General features: G+C 33.5%; 3 protein-coding genes and 1 non-coding gene across 4 annotated transcripts; 2 read left to right on the top strand and 2 right to left on the bottom strand.

Annotated features, from left to right (window-relative positions):
* Nucleotides 1–3648: 3648 nt before the first annotated feature.
* On the bottom strand, nucleotides 3649–6159 carry LOC121776965 (protein ESKIMO 1-like). Its single transcript, XM_042174101.1, has 5 exons — nucleotides 5795–6159; nucleotides 5453–5624; nucleotides 5055–5254; nucleotides 4077–4235; nucleotides 3649–3997 (listed from the first exon to the last, which is right to left on the bottom strand). The coding sequence occupies exons 1-5, from the start codon at nucleotides 6157–6159 to the stop codon at nucleotides 3649–3651; spliced, it is 1245 nt and encodes a 414-aa protein (XP_042030035.1).
* An 865-nt stretch (nucleotides 6160–7024) lies between these two features.
* On the top strand, nucleotides 7025–7097 carry TRNAK-CUU. The gene has a single exon. It is a non-coding gene; the product is annotated as a tRNA-Lys (tRNA).
* A 6514-nt stretch (nucleotides 7098–13611) lies between these two features.
* On the bottom strand, nucleotides 13612–15195 carry LOC121775768 (pleckstrin homology domain-containing protein 1-like). Its single transcript, XM_042172810.1, has 2 exons — nucleotides 14662–15195; nucleotides 13612–13974 (listed from the first exon to the last, which is right to left on the bottom strand). Exon 1 carries the CDS (start codon nucleotides 15111–15113, stop codon nucleotides 14679–14681), a length of 435 nt encoding a protein of 144 aa, XP_042028744.1. The 5' UTR covers nucleotides 15114–15195; the 3' UTR covers nucleotides 13612–13974; nucleotides 14662–14678.
* A 3179-nt stretch (nucleotides 15196–18374) lies between these two features.
* On the top strand, nucleotides 18375–22960 carry LOC121777088 (clathrin light chain 2-like). The gene is made up of 3 exons (XM_042174228.1): nucleotides 18375–18697; nucleotides 22131–22284; nucleotides 22456–22960. Exons 1-3 carry the CDS (start codon nucleotides 18435–18437, stop codon nucleotides 22714–22716), a joined length of 678 nt encoding a protein of 225 aa, XP_042030162.1. The 5' UTR covers nucleotides 18375–18434; the 3' UTR covers nucleotides 22717–22960.
* Nucleotides 22961–23072: the final 112 nt, after the last annotated feature.

Below are 23072 nucleotides of genomic sequence, written 5' to 3'. Positions count from 1 at the left end.
CCATAACATGTAGATGCCTAAATTTAGTCCAAACTTAATCTTTAATGAATCATTAAATTAGTTATGTAGATGCCTAAATTTCTAACATTTGGAACATCACTATTCAAAAGTGTATTATCTCAAGTTATACTTTATAATATTGGGTTCTCATATATTAATTTGAATCTCTTTTTCTAATTCGTTTCAGATTGTCTGGTTCATGGAGCGGTATGCAGAAAATATTATCCTGCTGAATGTGACCCAAATGATCCTGAAATTTGTCGTCGGGAATGCATGAAAGTAGTTAATCCAGCACCTTATCAATGGGGCCATTGCAAAATAGATGATAAAAACAATCCTTATTGTGATTGTGCATTTGCTTGCGCTAGTAGCCCCAGCCCGTAACAAGGTGGTACAACTATATCCCTAAATAAGTCGCATCTTAATGTAGTATCGAGTTACAATTTACAAACTTATATATGTCTCTCTCTTACAGAGTTGTGATCAATGCCGAACTAATTTTAAAGACCGAACTAGAGACTAAATTATTGCCATTAAATTTAGTTTTTTGATGAGATGCGCTGATGTGTCGCTCTTCATTACATGTCTATTTTACTCCATTGTAGTTGGTTTATTACTTCATTTTGGTACATAATACCTTGAAACTACAATATGTTTTTACTTACTTCCAATAGGTTTTGAAATGATTCAGCACATGCTTTATTCGAATACATTGAACTGGAATTTTACTTTATTAACTTTAAAAAATACAATTCATTCCAATAGGTTTATTATTTCATTCTAAAACGTTATTACTTCATTGGACGATGTTTTTACTTCATTCCAGTAGGACTTCAAATGTTTCTACACATACTTCATTCAAATAGTTTATTACATCATTCCATGTGCTTATTACACCATTCAATTAGGCTATCATTCCATTTTTTTGTCAGCGTTGTGGCGACGGTGATAGACATTGCAGCGAAACCGCATATACGTATTGGGATGAAGTAATAACAACCTATTGTGATGAAGTAATATATATTCTGGAATGAAGTTAAATCCTTCTAATATGTTATGACTTATTTGCCGTGGGCTGAATTAAAATATGCTCGTGCTGAAGACGAAAACAATTTATACATTTGTACATCAAATCCATAAAAAACTAGATCTAAAAATCCTAATTTAATCTAGTTCTGCAGTTCTACAATAAGGAGTAGATTTGCATAATGAGACTCTAGGGATGTGACCAATTGTTAAATAATTAGCAATCTAAAATTAAGAACAATTTTTAACCATTAGATTAGGAGATCTAGTGGTTGATATAATGCCAAGAAGATTATATTTTAAATTTAAATAATTATTAAATAAGATTAAAGGGTATTAATATCAATTATATCTTATTAAAATTATCCCAAAACTTTAAATTTACGTAACTCACTCGATTTAAATTATTTTTTTCGCAAAAAATATATCAAATTAAAAGTAAGTTTATAAGGATTCTAACGAGATCTCGATTGTATATGTTCCGACGACGTTTGATGATGAAATTTGATGATTTTTATTTCAGTTTCGTATATGTTGATAAGCATATTTTTATCAACAAATACATCAAAAAATCTCAATATAATGTATGTAAAATCTCAACATAATGCATGTAAAATCTCAATATAATGTATGTAAAATCTCATCATAATGCGTGTAAAATCTCAATAAAACTATGTTGATATTTTCGTGTACTTGTGTTGAAATACTCATGTCATTGTGTTGATATTTGTAATACACTATGTTGATATAAAAATGAAAATTATGATATAATAATAGAATAACAATCTTACCATTTTGTTGATATTTTGTCTACTATTTATTGAAATTCATAAGATTTAATCTCATCCACTCACTTTGAAATTTAACTGTGAAGATTTGGTCTTGATTTTGGATTATGATGTTATACGCAATAGAAGATGATCCTGAGACTCTATACATGTATATATAAATCTATTTTTGTTGTGTATTATGTATTTATTTGTTATGAAATTTACATCCTCGATTAAAAAGTCTAGGTTCACTACTGACGAAGAGGCCGGAACGAATCGATGAAAAACTAAATATAGGACTTGAATGTATTTTTTTTATTATAAATAATGCACAAGTATGCCCATTTATCTAGTGAGATCCAAATACATTATAGTTTTGCCAATTCATTAAACAAAAAAATTTGTCAGAACCAAACAAAAGTATTCAATTATATGTATGTTTATTATTTATTTGGGATAGACTCGCACACCACTTAATAACCGCGACGTCAAAGTAAGGTATCTTTTAAATTCGTAAAATGAATTTAAAAATATTACTTCCTATGTCTCTTTATTGATAGGAATAATAGATATTTAAATCACAAAATTTTAGTCCATATATTTAAAAATAACAACTCTTTCAATTTTAGTCCGTTTTATAAAAATAGTAACTTTTAAACTTTCTATTTTAGGAAATCTTTACACTGTTATATATCAATTTATTTACCACTTATACCATTAATAAAGTGGACCCCGTAATCCACTAAAATTATTTTTTCTCCCTCTCTCTTACTTTATCATTTTTTTTTCTCTCTTTCTCTTACTTTACCAATTTTTCTTTTCCTTTCTCTTACTTTATCATGCAAATTGTGCATTAAAACCGGTGTCGTTTCAAATGTTTCTATTTTGAAAAAACGGAGGGAGTAGTACAAAACAACATGTTTTGGCAAATCACAACCTAATCAATAATTGATTATCTTAATTACTCACTGTTTTATAAAATGATGAATAGAACCGAAGATCTAGTTGGGCTATATGTCATTGTGTAACTCAAATTTAAACTGTTTCATTAAGTTGGATAGTCTCATAATTTCATTCGGAAGTCGCAATTTCAAATGGTGTTTCTAATAACTACTCCATATCCTTACAAAACGGCAATTACTTACAAATATATTCCTACAATTTTTACAATTTTATTTGGTCCAGTAAGTTTGTGATGATTCAATTATATCTAGATAAAGTGATATTTTGACTCATCGCATTTTCTAAAAAAAAGTAAGTGAACCTTCCGCTTTTATACAATAGTATTAATATTATAACAAAATATGTGTCAAATAATTTAGTAGAATGTTAGATATATTTAATGAAAATAAAAAATAATTGGATGGATGTTATAATAAAATGAGATTTTATTTCGCATGAAATGAATCTTGGGGATAGACATGCACATAATTTTAGATTTGATTTACAATTATTTCGGAGAATGATTTCTTAAGACTTGATGTCAAAACAAGAAAATCTTATCATCCGTGGAATCTTCCTTAGTTAATAAGATTACATCTCATTTTTCCTTAAATTAATCCAAAGATTTTATTATGAAAAGATTAACTTATCTGGGTTCAACAATTTCTTTTAACTGGCCCAAGAAATTATTCTAGGCTACTAATTTAAAAGCCCAAACAATCAAAATTCTGAATTGGGCCTTCAAATTATTTTTAAACCTACCCAACTATAATACTCCTATTTTCAACTTTGGGCCACACACGTAATTTTAAAAAAAATAAATTTTAAATCTTTTACGAGATAAACTAAAAAAAAGAAAGTATTAAATGTGAGGAAGTAATGATTAACAAAAAAAACTACAGAAGTCCGGTCAAGAATTGGAGATGATCCGAGCATAAAGGAGCTCGTTCCACATGTCCGGCAATCCTGGTAGGCACCAGTGTATGCAGTCTGCGAACTTTGCCGGATTCGCCTTCTGCTCCGCCGTCAAAATCTCACCATGTTGGGTCGTGTGCACCGATGTGTGCGCGTCCTTCCGGTACTTTGACAGCCGGGTGATGTTAAGGACACTCACTGGCACTCTCATCGCACCTGTCACATCCGCCACCGCGGCAAACAGACTCTGGTGCGTCCCCATGTCCAGCACCGCCGGGATGTCGACAAGTGGCGCCGTTTCTTTAGCGCATTTCACGCCCTCCGTGTTGCCCCAATCCGTGCCCCTATTATAATTAATTAATTAATTAAACAGTTTCATCATATTATGTTAGATGGAATAATTATAGAGTATAAATTAATTACTTGGTGTGACTAGGCGACATGCTCATGAAGAAAACTCTGGTGCGGTTTGGATCTACATTTTGGTCGACCCATTGCGACCACGTGTCGAGCATGCTTCTGTAGGCGGACGGTCTTTCAACTTGGTCGTATTCGGTCGAGTTCTGGGCGAACGATCCTCGTCTGTTTTGAGGGGTGAGGGCAGAAAATTAGTTATTTTTTTACGACAAAAAAAAGACTTCACAAAATAAATACTCTACCCGTCCTATAAAAATCGACACTATTTCCCCTTTTCGTATGTCCCATAAAAACAGCCCCACTTCTATTTTTGGCAACATTTTCCTCTCTAGTGAGATGGGCCATATTCTACACTAATAATACTCAACTAACATCATCTATTTATCTATCTATCTATCTTCTACTTTACTAATTGGACTTTGAAATCATGTCAATAAGGAAGTGTAATTTTATGTGGCCGAGTGAGTATAAAGTTATATATGGCCGAGGGTGCTTCAGCCGACCCTCGCACTACACTTGTCCACACTTGCTTGTTCCATCGTTACAAATATATGATTGAAGGCGTAGTTGCTTATAAAATCACGAACTTTGATGAAATTCTAGTTTGTCCCGCACCATTCAAAATTTGAAGAACAAATCATGAAGTTTTAAAAATTCTCAATTGTCCCATTTAACCAAATTCGTGCCATTATATTTAGTTTCTTAAGCCCAAATTGACATCGTATTAGTCTTCAATGTTCTCACATCAATATACTTTTACCTCAGTTTTCATTGATAACCCCAAACTTTACACGTGTGCACCAATTTAGCATCGAACTTTTGAATTAAAAAATGATATCATGAGACAATTAATAAAAATTTTGAAACTTCCTGATTTATCATTCTAATTAAAATGTACAGGACGAACCAGAATTCAATCAAACTACATGATTTTATAAGCAATCAACCCATGATTAAATTAGTTATTGTGAGAATGTAACTTACAAAATTTTCGTGGTGGGGGTGTTCATCCACCAAATGTAAGTGTTGAAGATGAGGTAGTCCACATTCTTCCAATTGTTGCCATGTTTTTGGATTGATTTAGGCATGATGATACGATCCAATATGCTGTGCGAATCAGGATCATCTGAATTCGACTCTACCAAGAATGGGGCCCAGTAGAATTCCACCGTGGCATTATAATCCTGATTAGTTATAAAATTCTGATCAAAATAAAACTAATTCCTAATGCAGAACTGCAAAATCAAAACATGACAGGTTGATTATTGAAACATACGAAGGTCATTTTTTTGATCGTTTTAATTAGTGAAATCGATTTTAAAGTTCGAGAATAAATCGATAAAGGTAGTGAAAGTCGATATAGATTAAAAAAAATATATAACCTCGATTTTGAAAATTGACAAGGAACCAGTCTTGTTCAAGCTTTTCCTAGCCGGAGGGACTACAGATTGCACCAAACAAATCATGGACTCCCACTGATTTCGATTCAACGAGTCCCCAACAAACATCATCCTCTTATTCCTCAACTTCTCAACCAACAATTTTGGTCTAAACCTAAACCAAATTCAACAATCAATCATTAATTAGCTTGCCCTTTTGTGGCTCTAGCATTTGTTTTTTCATAAAAAAATAGTACTATATTCAAGAAATTATTTTCCAGTAAATACACGAACTTTCAATACTTTTTCTTATTTATTCCCTGAACTTTTATTTTTGAATCTTACTTAGGCAGTGAGCAATCTCTCGGTTGCCATCTCCAGTTCTGGTAAAGCGAATCTCTCCTTCCGTTTTGTAGGCACGTGACCTGCGACGACAAGAACCGGCATTCATCCTCTCTGTAGAGAGGGTGGGTGACGTTATCAAACACCCATTTCCCGGTGAACAAATCGCAATCTTTGTCATTAGGGTTTTCATCTATTTTTATTTCTAGGGTTTCTAGGGTTTCGTTGAGAGAGAAGGGGAATTCGGCGATGGACTCGTTGCGGATGAAGCAGGCAAGGATGGAGAGGGAGGCGAGGGTGAGGGCGAGGGCGATGAATATCGGGAGGATGTTAATGCCGTTAATAAAATGATGTAGCCGAGATTTCATATTAACCGGCGATGTTAGTACTAAGTGAAGGTAGTATAAAAAGTGTTCGTATTTTTCTCAATAGTCTCACCATTTTTTCTTAATGATTATTGAAATGATTCTCAATTAATTAGAATAAGTGAAATTATTAAACTACATTCTATACGTGACTAAAAAATGATGTAACGGCCGTGGTGTGGGAAAATAATTAAAATTACCTTCCACTTTGGACCAATCAAGCATTTCGGGAAATATTTGAATTTATTACCATGTGATAAACATTGTATAATTTGTTGATACACATTATACACAACGCATATTATTAGGTCGGCAATGCGATTAAGTCACCCAATAAAATATTTCTAGGTTATAAATATATTTTCGTAACAATTGATTTGTTCGTTGCACTTTAGCGCCGTTACAAATAGAGAACTAATGGATACAATTCGAATTCATGGCTCTAAATTAATAACTTAATAAATATATTCATTTGCTAGCTTGTAACTCACCTAATTATTCTACCTTCTTCAATTGTATCACTAAATTTTCGGGATAAAATAAAAAAAATTGTTATTAGTGTGGCTCTTGCTCTTTACGAATAACACTTTTTTATATTCATCTACTTTATGCATTTTTGTGTGATTATTATGTTACTAATATTTTTTTTGTGTGATTATTATGTTACTAATATTTGTTGTTTGTGTTCTTACCGGAGGAAAAAAGTTTGAGCGATGAAATTCACCTTCCAAAATGATTTAGAACCTATCATAACTTCATTTTTGGTGTGTTCGAATTTATGAAATGACCTTACCTAAATTAAATGACTCTTTCTATTAAAAGAATACAACAAAGTTATTAACCAATTGAAGAAATCAACAAATATCTAGCCCGTCTAGCTCAGTTGGTAGAGCGCAAGGCTCTTAACCTTGTGGTCGTGGGTTTGAGCCCCACGGTGGGCGAATTGTGTTTTGCATTTATGTTGGAGAAATTAATATGTGCCATTAATATAAAAATATATTACAAAAAATTTCTAGTCCTACACCCTTTTTATGTTTAAAATATTAAATTATGGCTTTTAACCTCACTATGTGATAGTTCCCTACAATCTAAGTTTTGAGGAAAATAAAAATATTTAAACGTTGCTAATTCCTATAGTCGATATATGTTCTAAACTATTTAATCAAATCCCAAAATGAATAATAATTCCCTTATTTCAAAACCACAAGTTGTCAAATGGCGAAAATTTTGAAGTCGATTTTATTTTTGGCCGTCCTTGTTGCTCTAGCATTAGCATCTGGTAATTAAATTTATTTTTTGAATATGTACTTTCTTGTCTTTGGTTTGTTGAATTGTACTTTTGTCCCCTTTATTGCTTGTTTTGTGGATTTGTTGCATGTTTTTTCTAAGAATTTATTGCGTTCTTTGATGTTTATTGGTCTATATGGATAACAACTTTTACTAGTGTGGACTATTTTTGGATGTAAACTTATCAAAAAAAATGTGAATGCCAATTGACCTTTTTTTATGCATTTCAGATTGTCGGGTTTTTGGAGCGGAGTGTGTTAAATTCTCTACATTATGTCCCACATCGACTTGGTAAAGATCCAATCTGATCTATATAAATGCAGATATTGTAGACAAAACTTATTGTGTTTGTTCATATTTGTGTTGAATGCCCACGAAATAGAGGGGGCAGAATAAAAGTTTAAATGTAATGCTTCAGTGTATTTTTTTTATACACGAGTGTATTCTACAATTTCAACAATTATGAAATAGAAATATTTGTCAGTCAGTAAATGAATATTTCAGTTAACTTTAAAATCACAACCTAACCAATAATTTATTAGCTTAATTACTCCCGTCTTATTGTTTTATGAAATGATGAGTAGAATCCAAAATCTAGTTGGCCTCTATTTTATTGTGCAACTCAAATTTAAATTGTTTCATATATTTTAATAGTATCACTCTGAAGTCACAATTTCAATTGGTGTTCTAATAACTATTTACCAAGAAGCATGCATGATTGTGACATCATAGTTAAAATGACAATCTAGACAAATAATTAATGATCTATAGACAAGTAACTCGGCATGCATATGATTCCAAGCAATCTGCGATACGAAATCAGAGTACTATGGTGACATCATAGTTAAAATAACAATCTAGGTAAACAATTTATGATACACAGGCAAACAACTCAGCATATGATTCCAAACAATCCGCGATACAAAATCAAAGATAAACAAGCAAATTGTGATACATAAGCAAGCAAGTCTGTCATGTTGAATATGCCCCTAAATCTAAGGTTCACATTGGTCATAGATTATCATAACTCCTACTCCATATCCTTACAAAACGGCAATTACTTACAAATATATGCAGCTTTTATAATTTCAATTGGTCCAAATAAGTTTAGTCCAAAATAAAGTCTTATTTTAACTCCCGTCGCAATTCTTTAAAAAAATAAGTGAAAAAATTGGTAAAATTTAAGTTATGCTTTCTTATATTGTATTAGTTTTATTTTATAATGTAATATGAGTCTAATTATTTAATAGATTGTGTTTATTAAAAATAAAAATAATTATATGGGGCTTTTAATTGTACACGTCCACTATAACAAAATGATTTGCAAAACAACAACAGAACAAAATCAGATCAACCACAACAAGAAGAAGAAGAAACAAAGAAAGAACGTGTACAAAACAAGAGCTAAGCTAGCCCAAGAAGAAGAAGGAAACAAAAGCTTGCCCACATTATGAGAAAATTGCTAATACAACGAACTTTAAATATGTCTTTGGATAATAATTCGAAACTCTAAACGAATCAATACACGAATGAATTTAATAATGAAGGGAAAGTCGATTAAAACCCATAAAGTTTATCAAATTTGGATCCGTCCCGCAAATTTAAGAATTAGTCGGAATAAGCATGAGTTTGGATTTGTTCTTAATTATCCCACAACGAATTTTTTCTATGAAATATTGTGTTGGACAGTCATGAAAATCATACATCGATCTCATCGCATCGCAGTCAAGTGAAACGATGTCGTCTATTTATATAGAAAATGAAACCGTTTGATTCAAAGCGCATAAGCAAATATTAGATGCACACAATCAGATTTTTTCAACATAGAATACTCAAGACAAATTCAAATTTCGTAATCCCAAATATTAAATATTGATAATAGCCATAAATTCCACCATCCCAACAAACCTCATAGTAATCTGATCAATATATTAGATGCACACAATCAGATTTTTTCCACATAAAATAGTTAAGACAAATTCAAATTTCATAAAAAATATTAACTAAATTTAAGGTTGTTTATATCCATCCCATTAATACTAAACATTGATAATATATAGCCATATAAATACCACTATCCCAACAAACCTAATTGTAATCTCAATAGTTAAAAAGAATCCAACTAATTCATAATGTCTATATGTCCTAAAGTAGTATTTAAGCGAATTCCTTAACGAATTATTACTCTCATATTCATATAGTCACTAGATTCAAAACCTCAAAATGGCAAAGTTTTTGAAGTCAATTTAGTTTTTGGCCGTCTTCATTGCTCTTGCATCTGGTATAAAATTTTATTTCCATTTTAAATTCATTTCTGATGGAGTCTTTGATTTATCGATAAAAATGTAAATGCCAAATGACCTTTTTATTATTCGTTTCAGATTTTCTGGTTTGTGGAACATCGTGCAAATTGGGCACGGATATTCAATAATGAATCATTTTGTGTTAGACATTACCAAAATGCAGTTCCGAATCACAACCTAACCAATAATTTATTTTCTTATTTACTCCCATCTTATTGCTTTATGAAATGATGAATTGGCATCTTTGTCGTTGTGTAATATTTTGAAATTGATTTTTAAAATTTCATCATATAATTAAAGTTATTTATTTCTCCATCGTTATTATTATAATTATTGGTAGTTACTCCCTCAATCCCTCAAATTTCATAAAAAATATTAACTAAATTTAAGGTTGTTTATATCCATCCCATTAATACTAAACATTGATAATATATAGCCATATAAATACCACTATCCCAACAAACCTAATTGTAATCTCAATAGTTAAAAAGAATCCAACTAATTCATAATGTCTATATGTCCTAAAGTAGTATTTAAGCGAATTCCTTAACGAATTATTACTCTCATATTCATATAGTCACTAGATTCAAAACCTCAAAATGGCAAAGTTTTTGAAGTCAATTTAGTTTTTGGCCGTCTTCATTGCTCTTGCATCTGGTATAAAATTTTATTTCCATTTTAAATTCATTTCTGATGGAGTCTTTGATTTATCGATAAAAATGTAAATGCCAAATGACCTTTTTATTATTCGTTTCAGATTGTCTGGTTTGTGGAACATCGTGCAAATTGGGCACGGATATTCAATAATGAATCATTTTGTGTTAGACATTACCAAAATGCAGTTCCGAATCACAACCTAACCAATAATTTATTTTCTTATTTACTCCCATCTTATTGCTTTATGAAATGATGAATTGGCATCTTTGTCGTTGTGTAATATTTTGAAATTGATTTTTAAAATTTCATCATATAATTAAAGTTATTTATTTCTCCATCGTTATTATTATAATTATTGGTAGTTACTCCCTCAATCCCTCAAATTTCATAAAAAATATTAACTAAATTTAAGGTTGTTTATATCCATCCCATTAATACTAAACATTGATAATATATAGCCATATAAATACCACTATCCCAACAAACCTAATTGTAATCTCAATAGTTTAAAAGAATCCAACTAATTCATAATGTCTATATGTCCTAAAGTAGTATTTAAGCGAATTCCTTAACGAATTATTACTCTCATATTCATATAGTCACTAGATTCAAAACCTCAAAATGGCAAAGTTTTTGAAGTCAATTTAGTTGTTGGCCGTCTTCATTGCTCTTGCATCTGGTATAAAATTTTATTTCCATTTTAAATTCATTTCTGATGGAGTCTTTGATTTATCGATAAAAATGTAAATGCCAAATGACCTTTTTATTATTCGTTTCAGATTGTCTGGTTTGTGGAACATCGTGCAAATTGGGCACGGATATTCAATAATGAATCATTTTGTGTTAGACATTACCAAAATGCAGTTCCGAATCACAACCTAACCAATAATTTATTTTCTTATTTACTCCCATCTTATTGCTTTATGAAATGATGAATTGGCATCTTTGTCGTTGTGTAATATTTTGAAATTAATTTTTAAAATTTCATCATATAATTAAAGTTATTTATTTCTCCATCGTTATTATTATAATTATTGGTAGTTACTCCCTCAATCCCTCAAATTTCATAAAAAATATTAACTAAATTTAAGGTTGTTTATATCCATCCCATTAATACTAAACATTGATAATATATAGCCATATAAATACCACTATCCCAACAAACCTAATTGTAATCTCAATAGTTAAAAAGAATCCAACTAATTCATAATGTCTATATGTCCTAAAGTAGTATTTAAGCGAATTCCTTAACGAATTATTACTCTCATATTCATATAGTCACTAGATTCAAAACCTCAAAATGGCAAAGTTTTTGAAGTCAATTTAGTTTTTGGCCGTCTTCATTGCTCTTGCATCTGGTATAAAATTTTATTTCCATTTTAAATTCATTTCTGATGGAGTCTTTGATTTATCGATAAAAATGTAAATGCCAAATGACCTTTTTATTATTCGTTTCAGATTGTCTGGTTTGTGGAACATCGTGCAAATTGGGCACGGATATTCAATAATGAATCATTTTGTGTTAGACATTACCAAAATGCAGTTCCGAATCACAACCTAACCAATAATTTATTTTCTTATTTACTCCCATCTTATTGCTTTATGAAATGATGAATTGGCATCTTTGTCGTTGTGTAATATTTTGAAATTGATTTTTAAAATTTCATCATATAATTAAAGTTATTTATTTCTCCATCGTTATTATTATAATTATTGGTAGTTACTCCCTCAATCCCTCAAATTTCATAAAAAATATTAACTAAATTTAAGGTTGTTTATATCCATCCCATTAATACTAAACATTGATAATATATAGCCATATAAATACCACTATCCCAACAAACCTAATTGTAATCTCAATAGTTAAAAAGAATCCAACTAATTCATAATGTCTATATGTCCTAAAGTAGTATTTAAGCGAATTCCTTAACGAATTATTACTCTCATATTCATATAGTCACTAGATTCAAAACCTCAAAATGGCAAAGTTTTTGAAGTCAATTTAGTTTTTGGCCGTCTTCATTGCTCTTGCATCTGGTATAAAATTTTATTTCCATTTTAAATTCATTTCTGATGGAGTCTTTGATTTATCGATAAAAATGTAAATGCCAAATGACCTTTTTATTATTCGTTTCAGATTGTCTGGTTTGTGGAACATCGTGCAAATTGGGCACGGATATTCAATAATGAATCATTTTGTGTTAGACATTACCAAAATGCAGTTCCGAATCACAACCTAACCAATAATTTATTTTCTTATTTACTCCCATCTTATTGCTTTATGAAATGATGAATTGGCATCTTTGTCGTTGTGTAATATTTTGAAATTGATTTTTAAAATTTCATCATATAATTAAAGTTATTTATTTCTCCATCGTTATTATTATAATTATTGGTAGTTACTCCCTCAATCCCTTAAATTTTGTTACATTTTAACCGGGCGGATTTTAAGAAACGTAATGGAAAATGGGTTGGAAAAGTTAATGGAATGTGAGGCCTATTTTTAAATATTAGTTTTATAATAAAATGTGAGTGAGAATGAGTTGGTTCGTGAAATATGATGTCCACTTTCAAAAATAGTAAAATATGAAATGACAAATTTTGTGGAACGGACGGAAATAGAAATATATGATAAATTTTCAGAGACAAATGGAATACTATTTATGCTTTACAATATATTTAAAAGACTTCTAGGTACTTATGAATTTATAATGAAATGAAAATCAACATAAAGTATTAAAAGTTTTTTTATCCATCGATCCCAATACTAAATGTGTTTATATCCATCAATCCCTAAACTAAATATTGATAATAGCCATAAATTCCACCATCCCAACAAACCTAATAGTAATACCAACAGCTAAAAGGAATCCAACTAATTCATAATGTCGATATGTCCAAAATTATTATTTAAGCAAATCCCATAACGAATTATTAGTCTCATATTCATATACTGTCACTGGATTCAAAACCTCAAAATGGCAAAGTTTTTAAAGTCAATTTTGTTTATGGTAGTCTGTGTGTATTGGCAATAGACTTTTGTTGGTTTGGACTGTTCTTGGTCCTGAACTTCTCTGTTAAGGATATTTTGGATTACTTGCTTACTATTCTTCAGACCGAGTCTTTGATTTATCGATAAAAATGTACATGCCAAATGACCATTTTTTTCTACGTTTCAGATTGTCTGGTTTGTGGAACTTGGTGCAAATTGGCCACAAATATTCCATGCGACAAAAATATTGAATCCTTTTGTGTTGGACCATGCCAAAATGCAGTTAGTCCAGCACATCCAAAAAGTGTATTCTACAGTTTAAACAATTCAAATGGTGAATAGAGCACCCTTTTTGAATACGAAAAATGTGCAAAATGCCAAGAACCCGAGTTTCTCCATATCAACAATCATAAGGGGCGAGAATGGCTTAGATGGTGCTCAGAAACATGACACGAGCTCAACACAACAGCTGAATATGTCGCGCCAAAATGGAACGACAACGTTGAGAAACAAGATATTGCCAAACTTGAAGCTCTATTCACCCCAGTTTTCAAAGTAGAAATCACACTGCAGCTTATCCTACCAAAATCGAATTTCACACAGCAAAGTTCAAAACCCTAACCCCCAAACCAAAATCAGCATACATTAACAAGCAATATATATAATCCATAAACAGAGAAACAGCTATAGTTTCAATTCTGAACTAAACTAATTTCAGAAAGACCGATAAAGGGAGATCAAACAACTGAATATGTTACGCCAAAATGCAACGACAACATTGAGAAACAAGAATCAAACCAGCAGAAATCTGTTTATAACTGGAGATATTCACCCCAATTTTTCTCAGTGGAAATCATACTGCATCTCATACTATCAATACCAAATCACACACATCAATGTTTGAAACCCTAACCCCCAAACCATAAACCAGCAATATAAACAGAGAAACAACTACAATTCCAACAAATTCCAGAAATAAGGAATCAAACCAGCATAAATCTGTACACGACTGGAATATTTACCAAACTTGAATTTTCCATAAACATGAAGCTTGAGGTTGATATTATTCACCCCAATTTTCAAAGTGGAAATCATACTGCAGTTCATACTATCAATATCAAATTACACATATCAATGTTTGAAACCCTAACCCCCAATTTATAACCAGAAAATGTAGGAACATACATCAACCAGCAATATAAACAGAGAAACAGCTATAATTGCAACAAATTTCAGAAAAAAAAAGGTGGAATCAACAAGTAGTACCTGCTACTGAATTCAAACTATTTCCGGCTATCATAATCAAGGATCTCGTCATCGGTAACCGATCTCGAGTGCTGAACAATAGATCGCCCGATCGAATTGATCCAATCCTCCTTCTCCTTCTCCGCATCCGCGATGAAATACATCGTGTCGCTCCGAGTGGACAGCTCGAAGGCGAATTGGCGATTGAGCACGTCCTCGGCGCCCTTGACGGTGAGGCAATCGGCGACGGGGATGACGCCGCGGGGGCGGGAGGCGCGGGTGACGTTGGATTCCTTGAACCAGAAGAGTTTTCCTTGCTTGAGGACGAACCAGCGGCGGCGCCAGGTCTTGATGTACTCGCCCTGCTTGGTGAGCCAGCCGGCGCGCTCCGCCGCGGACCAGAACTCGACGCCGTCGTAGTCGTCGGCGTTGGGCTGGCTGGCGCCCATCGCCGCTCGCCACAAGCTCACCATTGATGCGGATTTGGGGGATTTGGTGGTGGAGATGAGGCGATGGAAAGGGGGAGTGTGGAGAGCTGTCACAGCACGAGCTGATGCTGTCTGCTTGTTTGTGAGTTAATTATATTATTGCTAAAAAGTTATAAACATAAAATTAAAAATTGAATTTTCTTTTAGAATTTTGATTATATTGATATATTGTTATTGTTAGGTTAATCTCTCTTTATAAGTTTTTGCTTCAAGGAAATCCTAAGTTTATAGGAAATCCTAAGTTTATAACACTTTTGATTTTATTGTAGAATACGATTATAATGGTCTAATAGTATGATAATGTAGTCGTTGTGTGCATGTTGAGCGATAAATAGAGTGAACTTCAAAAACAGTCTCTGGACTATGGGTTTATCTCGCCCTTAGTCCCTAGACTTTCAAAATATCCTCAGACAACACTGGACTAAGCATTTATCTCGAAAATAGTCCTTTTTCACTGTTTTGAATCGAAAATACCCTTTTAAGGGTTTGGGCAATTCCATCATTTCCATATTTTTACTTTTGAGTGTGGCAGTGTGTCAGCTCATTATTTTATTTTGTGCAGGTTGTGTCATAGATGTATCACTTTATAATTCTCTCTCTTGCCTCTCTTTTAAACACCTTCTCTCTTCTATCCATCTTCTCTTTATAAGTAAAAAATGCTCAATACTCTGCTAAGTACTACATCTGATATTTCTTTAAATACCCGATATGATATTATTTTTTGTATTACATCGTATATTACTATCAGGGAGCCAATTTGATATTATTTTTTGTAGTTGATTTAGCCTTATACTACATCTGATATTATTTCAACATCTTTTTCATTTGAGTAACATTTCTAACGAGATCCATTTAAGTACCCAACCACTATATTACTCCTTACTAGATACCATCAGTTTTTTTCTTGATTTCGGACTTTCGAACGAATCATATATAGAATAATTGCAAATTACAAATTGGAAAACCAAGTTGAATTTATCGACAATTCATCCAATTACAAATTGCATTAAGGATAAGGTTTTTGTTAAACACGTCTGCAAAAATACCCATCTTACCCTTATCCAATGAGAACCCAATCTCCAATAAAGTAAAATCAGAAGTCTTTTCCATAAAAAGAATGACAAAATAAATAAATTTATTAACACTAAAAATTAAATTTAATTCTAAAATCAAATTATCCAATCACTTCACATAACTAACTAAAGTTTTATGAAAATATTACACTATTAATTTTTAATATTTTGCAATAATCTATTTTATTATTTTCCATCAAAATAAGATATATCCATAGCTACGAATCCATTAGTATTTTTTAAAATATAAATTACATTTATAATAATTAATTTAATACTAATAATATTAAATGCCTTATTTTTTCAGTCCACCAACTAAAAGTGGGTCCCGCAATAAACCTCTCTTCTTCTTCTCAACTCATCTTTTCACTTTCTGCAACTCATTTTTCGAATTTCTTCTCGGAAATATTCAAGGTGTTCCTCTCTCTCGATTTCTCGTCAAACTTATATAGACACCAAACACTGCATCTGCTATCTTCTCCGCCCGACACACCGTGGGGTCGACAGCGATTTCAAAGATCGAAACTAATGGAGTTTCTCAGCCTGCGTTGGTCGTCATTGCAGCTCGTCGTTGGCATCCACATTCGTCGTCGCCGCATCCTCCGCCACCACGAATAATTAAATAAAATTCACGCCAATCACAAATTTCCCCAAAACTCACAAACTGCAATGTATCTATCAAACCTACTTGCTCAAATCCATGATAATGAAACAAATCAACTTCTCAACTTCGTCCTCTCCTCCAATCCCACCTTCGCGCCGAATCTGCCCAACCCAGTCAAAATCCACATAATTCGGATAACACCACCGAAAATAAACCTTTTCTCGCAGTAATCCATTTGATACCTATTTTGCGTCGACTTTTGCAGAAGGAAGGGGAGGAAGAAGAAGGGAAGAGAGATGGACGAGATAAGGTGAGAGAGAGAATGAGACAGTATATAATAGAGGAGAGAAGTGTGAGAGAGAGAAATACAAAAAATCAGAATGACGGAATTGCCTAAACCCCTAAAAGGGTATTTTGGAAATGACGGAATTGCCTAAACCCCTAAAAGGGTATTTTTGACCCAAAACAGTGAAAAATGACCATTTTCGATATAAACGCTTAGTCCAAGGTTGTCTGGGGATATTTTGAAAGTCCATGGACTAAAGGCGAGATAAACGCATAGTCCAGGGACTGTTTTTGAAGTTCACTCTAGAAAAAATTGGTTTAAATTATAACAAGAGTGAAGTTTCTTCGAAGTATTAGTGTGTTGAACCTGAAGCCGATATAGAAATTGAGTTTGAACTCTAGCATGTTGCCTTTTTGCCCATATAGTATAAAAGACTTTTGATGAATTGCCGGAAAATTAATGAAGTTTGGTCATTTTTTTTATCAATTCTATCATTTTCGAAGAATGATTAATTTAATTATATCATAAGTTTGAGATGTTTCTCAATTACTCTCTCCGTCTGCGAATAGGAGTCACATTCAATTCCGGCACGGGTTTTAAGAAAATGTTAAGAAAAGTGGATGGAATAAAGTTAGTGGAATAGGAGTCCCACTTGTATATATTAGTTTTAAATGATGTATGAGTGAAATGAGTTAGTGGAATGTGGATCCTCTTTACCATTTATGGTAATTATGAACCGGGACTCATATTCGCGGACAGACCAAAATGGAAAAATGGGACTCCTATTCGCGGACGGAGGGAGTATTTCATAGTATTTGGGAAAAAAGTATTCATGATGTGGTAAACAAACAATTATATATGGAAAACATTTGGATGTATAAATGATACCATGCAATACAATTAGTCACTTCTCTCTTTAATTTTCACATATGCATACGTCACGCCAATGAATTTGAACACATAGCAAGCTAAATTTTGTCGATGAACGACTAAGAAAAACGTAAACGTTATGATATACGCTATTTTTAAAATTGTGAGATTGATAAAAATTTAATTAACTTTGAAAAAAAATTTTGGGCAATTTGCATTAACTTTTATTACCAATAGCATCAGTAATGAATCTATAATAATAATTAGTATTATTATTATTTAATAAAAATGACTTATTTTGATTGCCAAATCCTCATGCCTAAATGAAATTAATCAATAATAATATTAGGAAATTTTATTCACACCATTAAATTCATTTATTACAACATACCAAAAGCCAATATATTAATGGAATACATCACCACCCATTGGTGAAGAATTAAGATCAGCAAAACCGATAATTCTCCAAAACGATGTCGTCTCCCTTCACTCACTCGCTCGATCAATTCGGTGGTGATTTCCCGGCGGCCACCTCCTATGACGACGGCTTTGTCGCTCAGTCGTTTTCCACATTTGATTCGACCGTCGCCGATTTTCCCCCGCCGTCCTACGCCTCCGGCGGAGAATTCACTGATCCCTCGCATTTCTCGTCGGAAACAAATGACAACGGTCCGATTCTCCCGCCACCGGCGGAGATGGAGCACGAGGAGAGCTACGCGCTCAGAGAATGGAGAAGGTAAAGTCTTTCTTTGAATTTCTGGTTATCTAATTGGGGATTTTTATTTTCATGATAGGTTTTACAGATGAATTTAGTGCTCTTTATTTTCTGATTGCGTTTTTTTTACAATTATTGAGCAATTGATTGGATTTTCAATTGTGTTTCTATAATTATTGCAATTAGATGGATTTTCAATTGTTTGGGATACAGAATTTTCATTATTAGGGGAAAGATCGTTTCTTGGAAACAAAAAAGGATCATGTATTGTTAATTCTGGTTGATTATATCATTTGCCAAATATAAAATGGTTGGTTTTTGTTAGAAAATATAATGCGGAAAATAAAAGACTATTGCAGAAAGTAAAAGAAGTGGAGAACTTTAAAGACTACATTGTGAATGAATTGAATTCTATTCTCTCCATGTTACACAACTATATATAGACTCTAATTCTAGCTAAACATGGAAAATATATTCTAATTATACTAATATCCTTTTATTTGATTTTCCATAATCTTCATTGATTTCCTTCAATATTCTTGCCATAATTTCATCTCTTGCCTTCTTGTTCTCCAATCAATTAATTTATCATTCCAACACTCCCCCTCAAGTTGAGTATCGAGTTTTTCGACACTTAACTTGCACGATCTTTAGTTTGATAAATAGTTTATACTCGTATTTAAGAGTTCTTCAATTTCCATTGATAGTTTATGCTCGTATCATAGAGCTTCTTCAATTCATCATTGATAGTTTATACTCGTATCAAAGAGTTATTGAAAGTTTAGACTCGTTTCAAGGAGCTCTTCAAATTTCTGTTGACATTTTTAACTCATGTCAAGGAGCCATTCTAGACAGTTTTAACTCGTGTCAAGGAGCAAATTTAGACCGTTTTAACTCGTGTCCGGGAGCTTGTCTAAACAGTTTTTACTCATATTTAGGAGCTATCTTAGATAGTTTTAGCTCGTATCCAGGAGCCATCTTAGATAGTTTAAACTCATATCTAGGAGCCATCTTAGACAGTTTTGACTCTTGTTGAGGAGCTAATTCTGACAGTTTTGACTCGTGTCGAGGAGCTAATTCTGACAGTTTTGACTCTTGTCGAGGAGCTAATCTAGACAGTTTTTGCTCATATCTAGGAGCCAATTCAAACCATTCTCGGTCCATTCCAAACTCAAACTATGAGTCCATTATTTTCATTTCTTTTCTTTCTTGAGCCTAATAACTACTAGGCCCAATTTAAAGTTCTTTGATTACATCCTTCATCTTCTTCTCCATGCTTCTGAGGGCATCTTCATTCTTCTTCAAGTCTTCTTTTAATTGAGAAACTTTTTCCCTCAACTCCTCATTTTTCAACTCATGCTCCGATAGAGAATGCTTTATTTCATCGTACTGTGAGTGAAGGGAATCTAGCTCTGCCTGCAAATTCCAAACAATCGATTCTTTTTCTTCCAGAAGACATCTCATTTTATTCAATTCCTTCTCTGAGTTCTTAGCATCATTTTCCAGCGATGTAATCCTGTTTTCTAGCACAGTTCTTTCTTTATTCCCTTGCTCCACAAGTGATTCCATTTCCTTAACGGAGTTCCTCCGACAACGTTTTATTCACTGCCCTGCATGTCTCAATCTCATCCTTGCGCTTTAAAACTTCGTCTTTGAGGAGCCCTTGGGTTCTGACTGCATCTTTTCTATTTGATTAGCCATGGATTTCACCTGACTGGCAAGCTGACTCAAACTATCCTCATAACTAGTCTTGACTGATTGATGTTCTGCAGAAGCTTTCTTGATGGCTTCTTCTAAATGGAATTTTTGTAGACGAAGCTCGTTCCTTTCTGCTAGAGATTTGGCGGCCAGTTTCTCATTGGCTTCAAACGTAGTCGCCAGCTGCACAGAAAGCCTTCTAAATTCCTCCTGAATCCTCTTTGCTGTGCTAGCATTTTGTGACCTGGTTTTTCTCAATGTTTCTTCAGCTCTTATAGCTCTCTGCTCCTGCTCCACTTTCGAGCTCATAAGAGATTCCAGATCAGCTTCGAATCCATGTGCTTGCTATTTCACTCGTCTTCTCACGCCTGTTATGGGCGATGGCTAAACTATCATCTCTGCTGACAACGACTCTTTTAGGCGCTCTCATTCTTCTTCTCTGGGCGTGGCGGTTCTTCCGCTGGTCCCTTCATATTTTTGGCCACACAGCCATGCGCGACCCTGTCTACGGCTGTGGTGTGCCACTATCTCACTCCCCCTCGCTATGCAGACGTCGGCCTCTTGCGTTTGCTGCTGCCTCTGCCATAACAGCTCTTGCCGGCCTTCCCGGACGTGACATGACGGCTTCACTGCTGTAGCTTTCTCACCCTTTCAACTCCGTCATCTTTGGCCTTCACGGCCACTATAGGAGAGGAGTTGTTCGGTCGCATACTTTCTCTCCCCCTCGACCGGACAAACCGTGAACTCCTTCTCTGCTTTCTTATCTTGACTGCTGCTGTTTTCTCTTCGGTCATAGACAATCCACCGTCGCTGGCCCTCTTCTCGGTGACCGTTTCCACAACCTTAGCTTTTCAGGGACAGTCTTCTCCCGGGCGTCCTTCTCCCCCTCATCCGGACAAACTGTAGCGGCGGCTGATTCTTCTTTTGGGAGAATTGGAGACAACATGTTGAAAGGGCTGATGTTGGCCATGAAATTGAAGTTGGGGTTTTGGATGGTGGAGTTGTACAGAGATGAGTTATCTGATGACATATGGCTTCCTCCCACCGTTGATGACGACATAACTTGACAATCTCCATACATTCTTCTTCCTTTTTTCTTTTTTTCCTTCCTTCTATTTGACGATCTCAATCTTCCCTCAGAATTTGTCAAAGGAGAGTGGTGTCGCTGCAGCTGCTGCCTTTTTTTTTAGAGACAGTGAACGATCCCTATGATCGAACCTGCTTTGATAACATGTTAGAAAATACAATGCGGAAAATAAAAGACTATTGCAGAAAGTAAAAGACGTGGAGAACTTTAAAGACTACATTGTGAATGAATTGAATTCTATTCTCTCCATGTTACACAACTATATATAGACTCTAATTCTAGCTAAACATGGAAAATATATTCTAATTATACTAATATCCTTTTATTTGATTTTCCATAATCTTCATTGATTTCCTTCAATATTCTTGCCATAATTTCATCTCTTGCCTTCTTGTTCTCCAATCAATTAATTTCTCATTCCAACAGTTTTATTATAAATTCTAATGATCAGTGTTAAATGGATCATGGATGGATGTACTGGCATTCAGATAACATGTTAAAGTGTATATAATCTTGGAAATGAATGGGTTTTGGATTAGTATATTCCAATTTTTTTACATTTTAATTTATGTTATTTGCTATTTAGTCTAGAGCTTGAAGGGAGTTTGTATTCTGTGTGTGTAAATGATGATATGGAGTTCACATTTCGTATGTTAATGTGGTTAACAGACAAAACACAGCTCGGTTAGAGGAGAAGGAGAAGAGAGAGAGGGAATTGTTGAGCCAAATCATAGTTGAAGCTGATGACTACAAGGTTGAGTTTCACAGAAAGAGGCAAATCACCTCGGAAACCAACAGATTGACTAACCGCGAAAAGGAGCAGGTACACGCTAAAGAATCATGTCGATTTACCTTATTCCAGTCAGTATTCGTGCAAGCCCGATTAGTATCTTATAGAAAAGCAAACAATAGTGGATTATAGTGAAAGTGTTGATGTTTGAATGATGCTTTTGTCAATCAAGATTCAATAATTGAGTGAGTCTTGTTTGATCAGGAATTTGTTGCTAAGCTGGAGAAATTCCATGCTGAAGCTGATAAGGATTATTGGAAATCTATAGCAGAGCTGATACCGAAGGAGGTTGCTGCAGTAGAGAAGAGAAGAGGCCAGAAAGCGTCGGTCGTGGTGGTGCAAGGGCCGAAGCCAGGTAGATCGACTGATTTGTCCAGAATGCGGCAGCTACTGCTGAAGCTGAAGCAAAACACCCCTCCCCACCTCAACCAGTCTCCTGCTGTGCTCGTCGAGACACCGGCCTAGCCGCATCCAACACACCCCGTGAAGAGACACAGCCCATGAAGAGACACAGCCCATGGATCACAAGGTTTAAAGATTACATTCGTAGATGAGAATGTATCTTTTTTATCATCTTTGGAGATTACATTTTGTTTTTTATTATCTTGTCTTATTTAGAAGCTATTGTAAATTTCCTATTAAAGGAAATTGTTAAGTTTTTATATTATGGAGAAATAAAATACTAAGAAGAGACAATTAAACGCCTAAATTTGAAATCTTAAAATTTATTATGAAGTGCAAACAATTGGAATACTATATTATATTTCAACTATTGAAAGTGAATAACACAGGAAAAGAATCATGAAGTTTTAAAAAAATGT

This window comes from Salvia splendens, chromosome 18 (genome assembly GCF_004379255.2).
Source record: "Salvia splendens isolate huo1 chromosome 18, SspV2, whole genome shotgun sequence".
Taxonomy (NCBI): Eukaryota; Viridiplantae; Streptophyta; class Magnoliopsida; order Lamiales; family Lamiaceae; genus Salvia; species Salvia splendens.
This window is presented reverse-complemented; position numbering and strand designations above follow the sequence as displayed.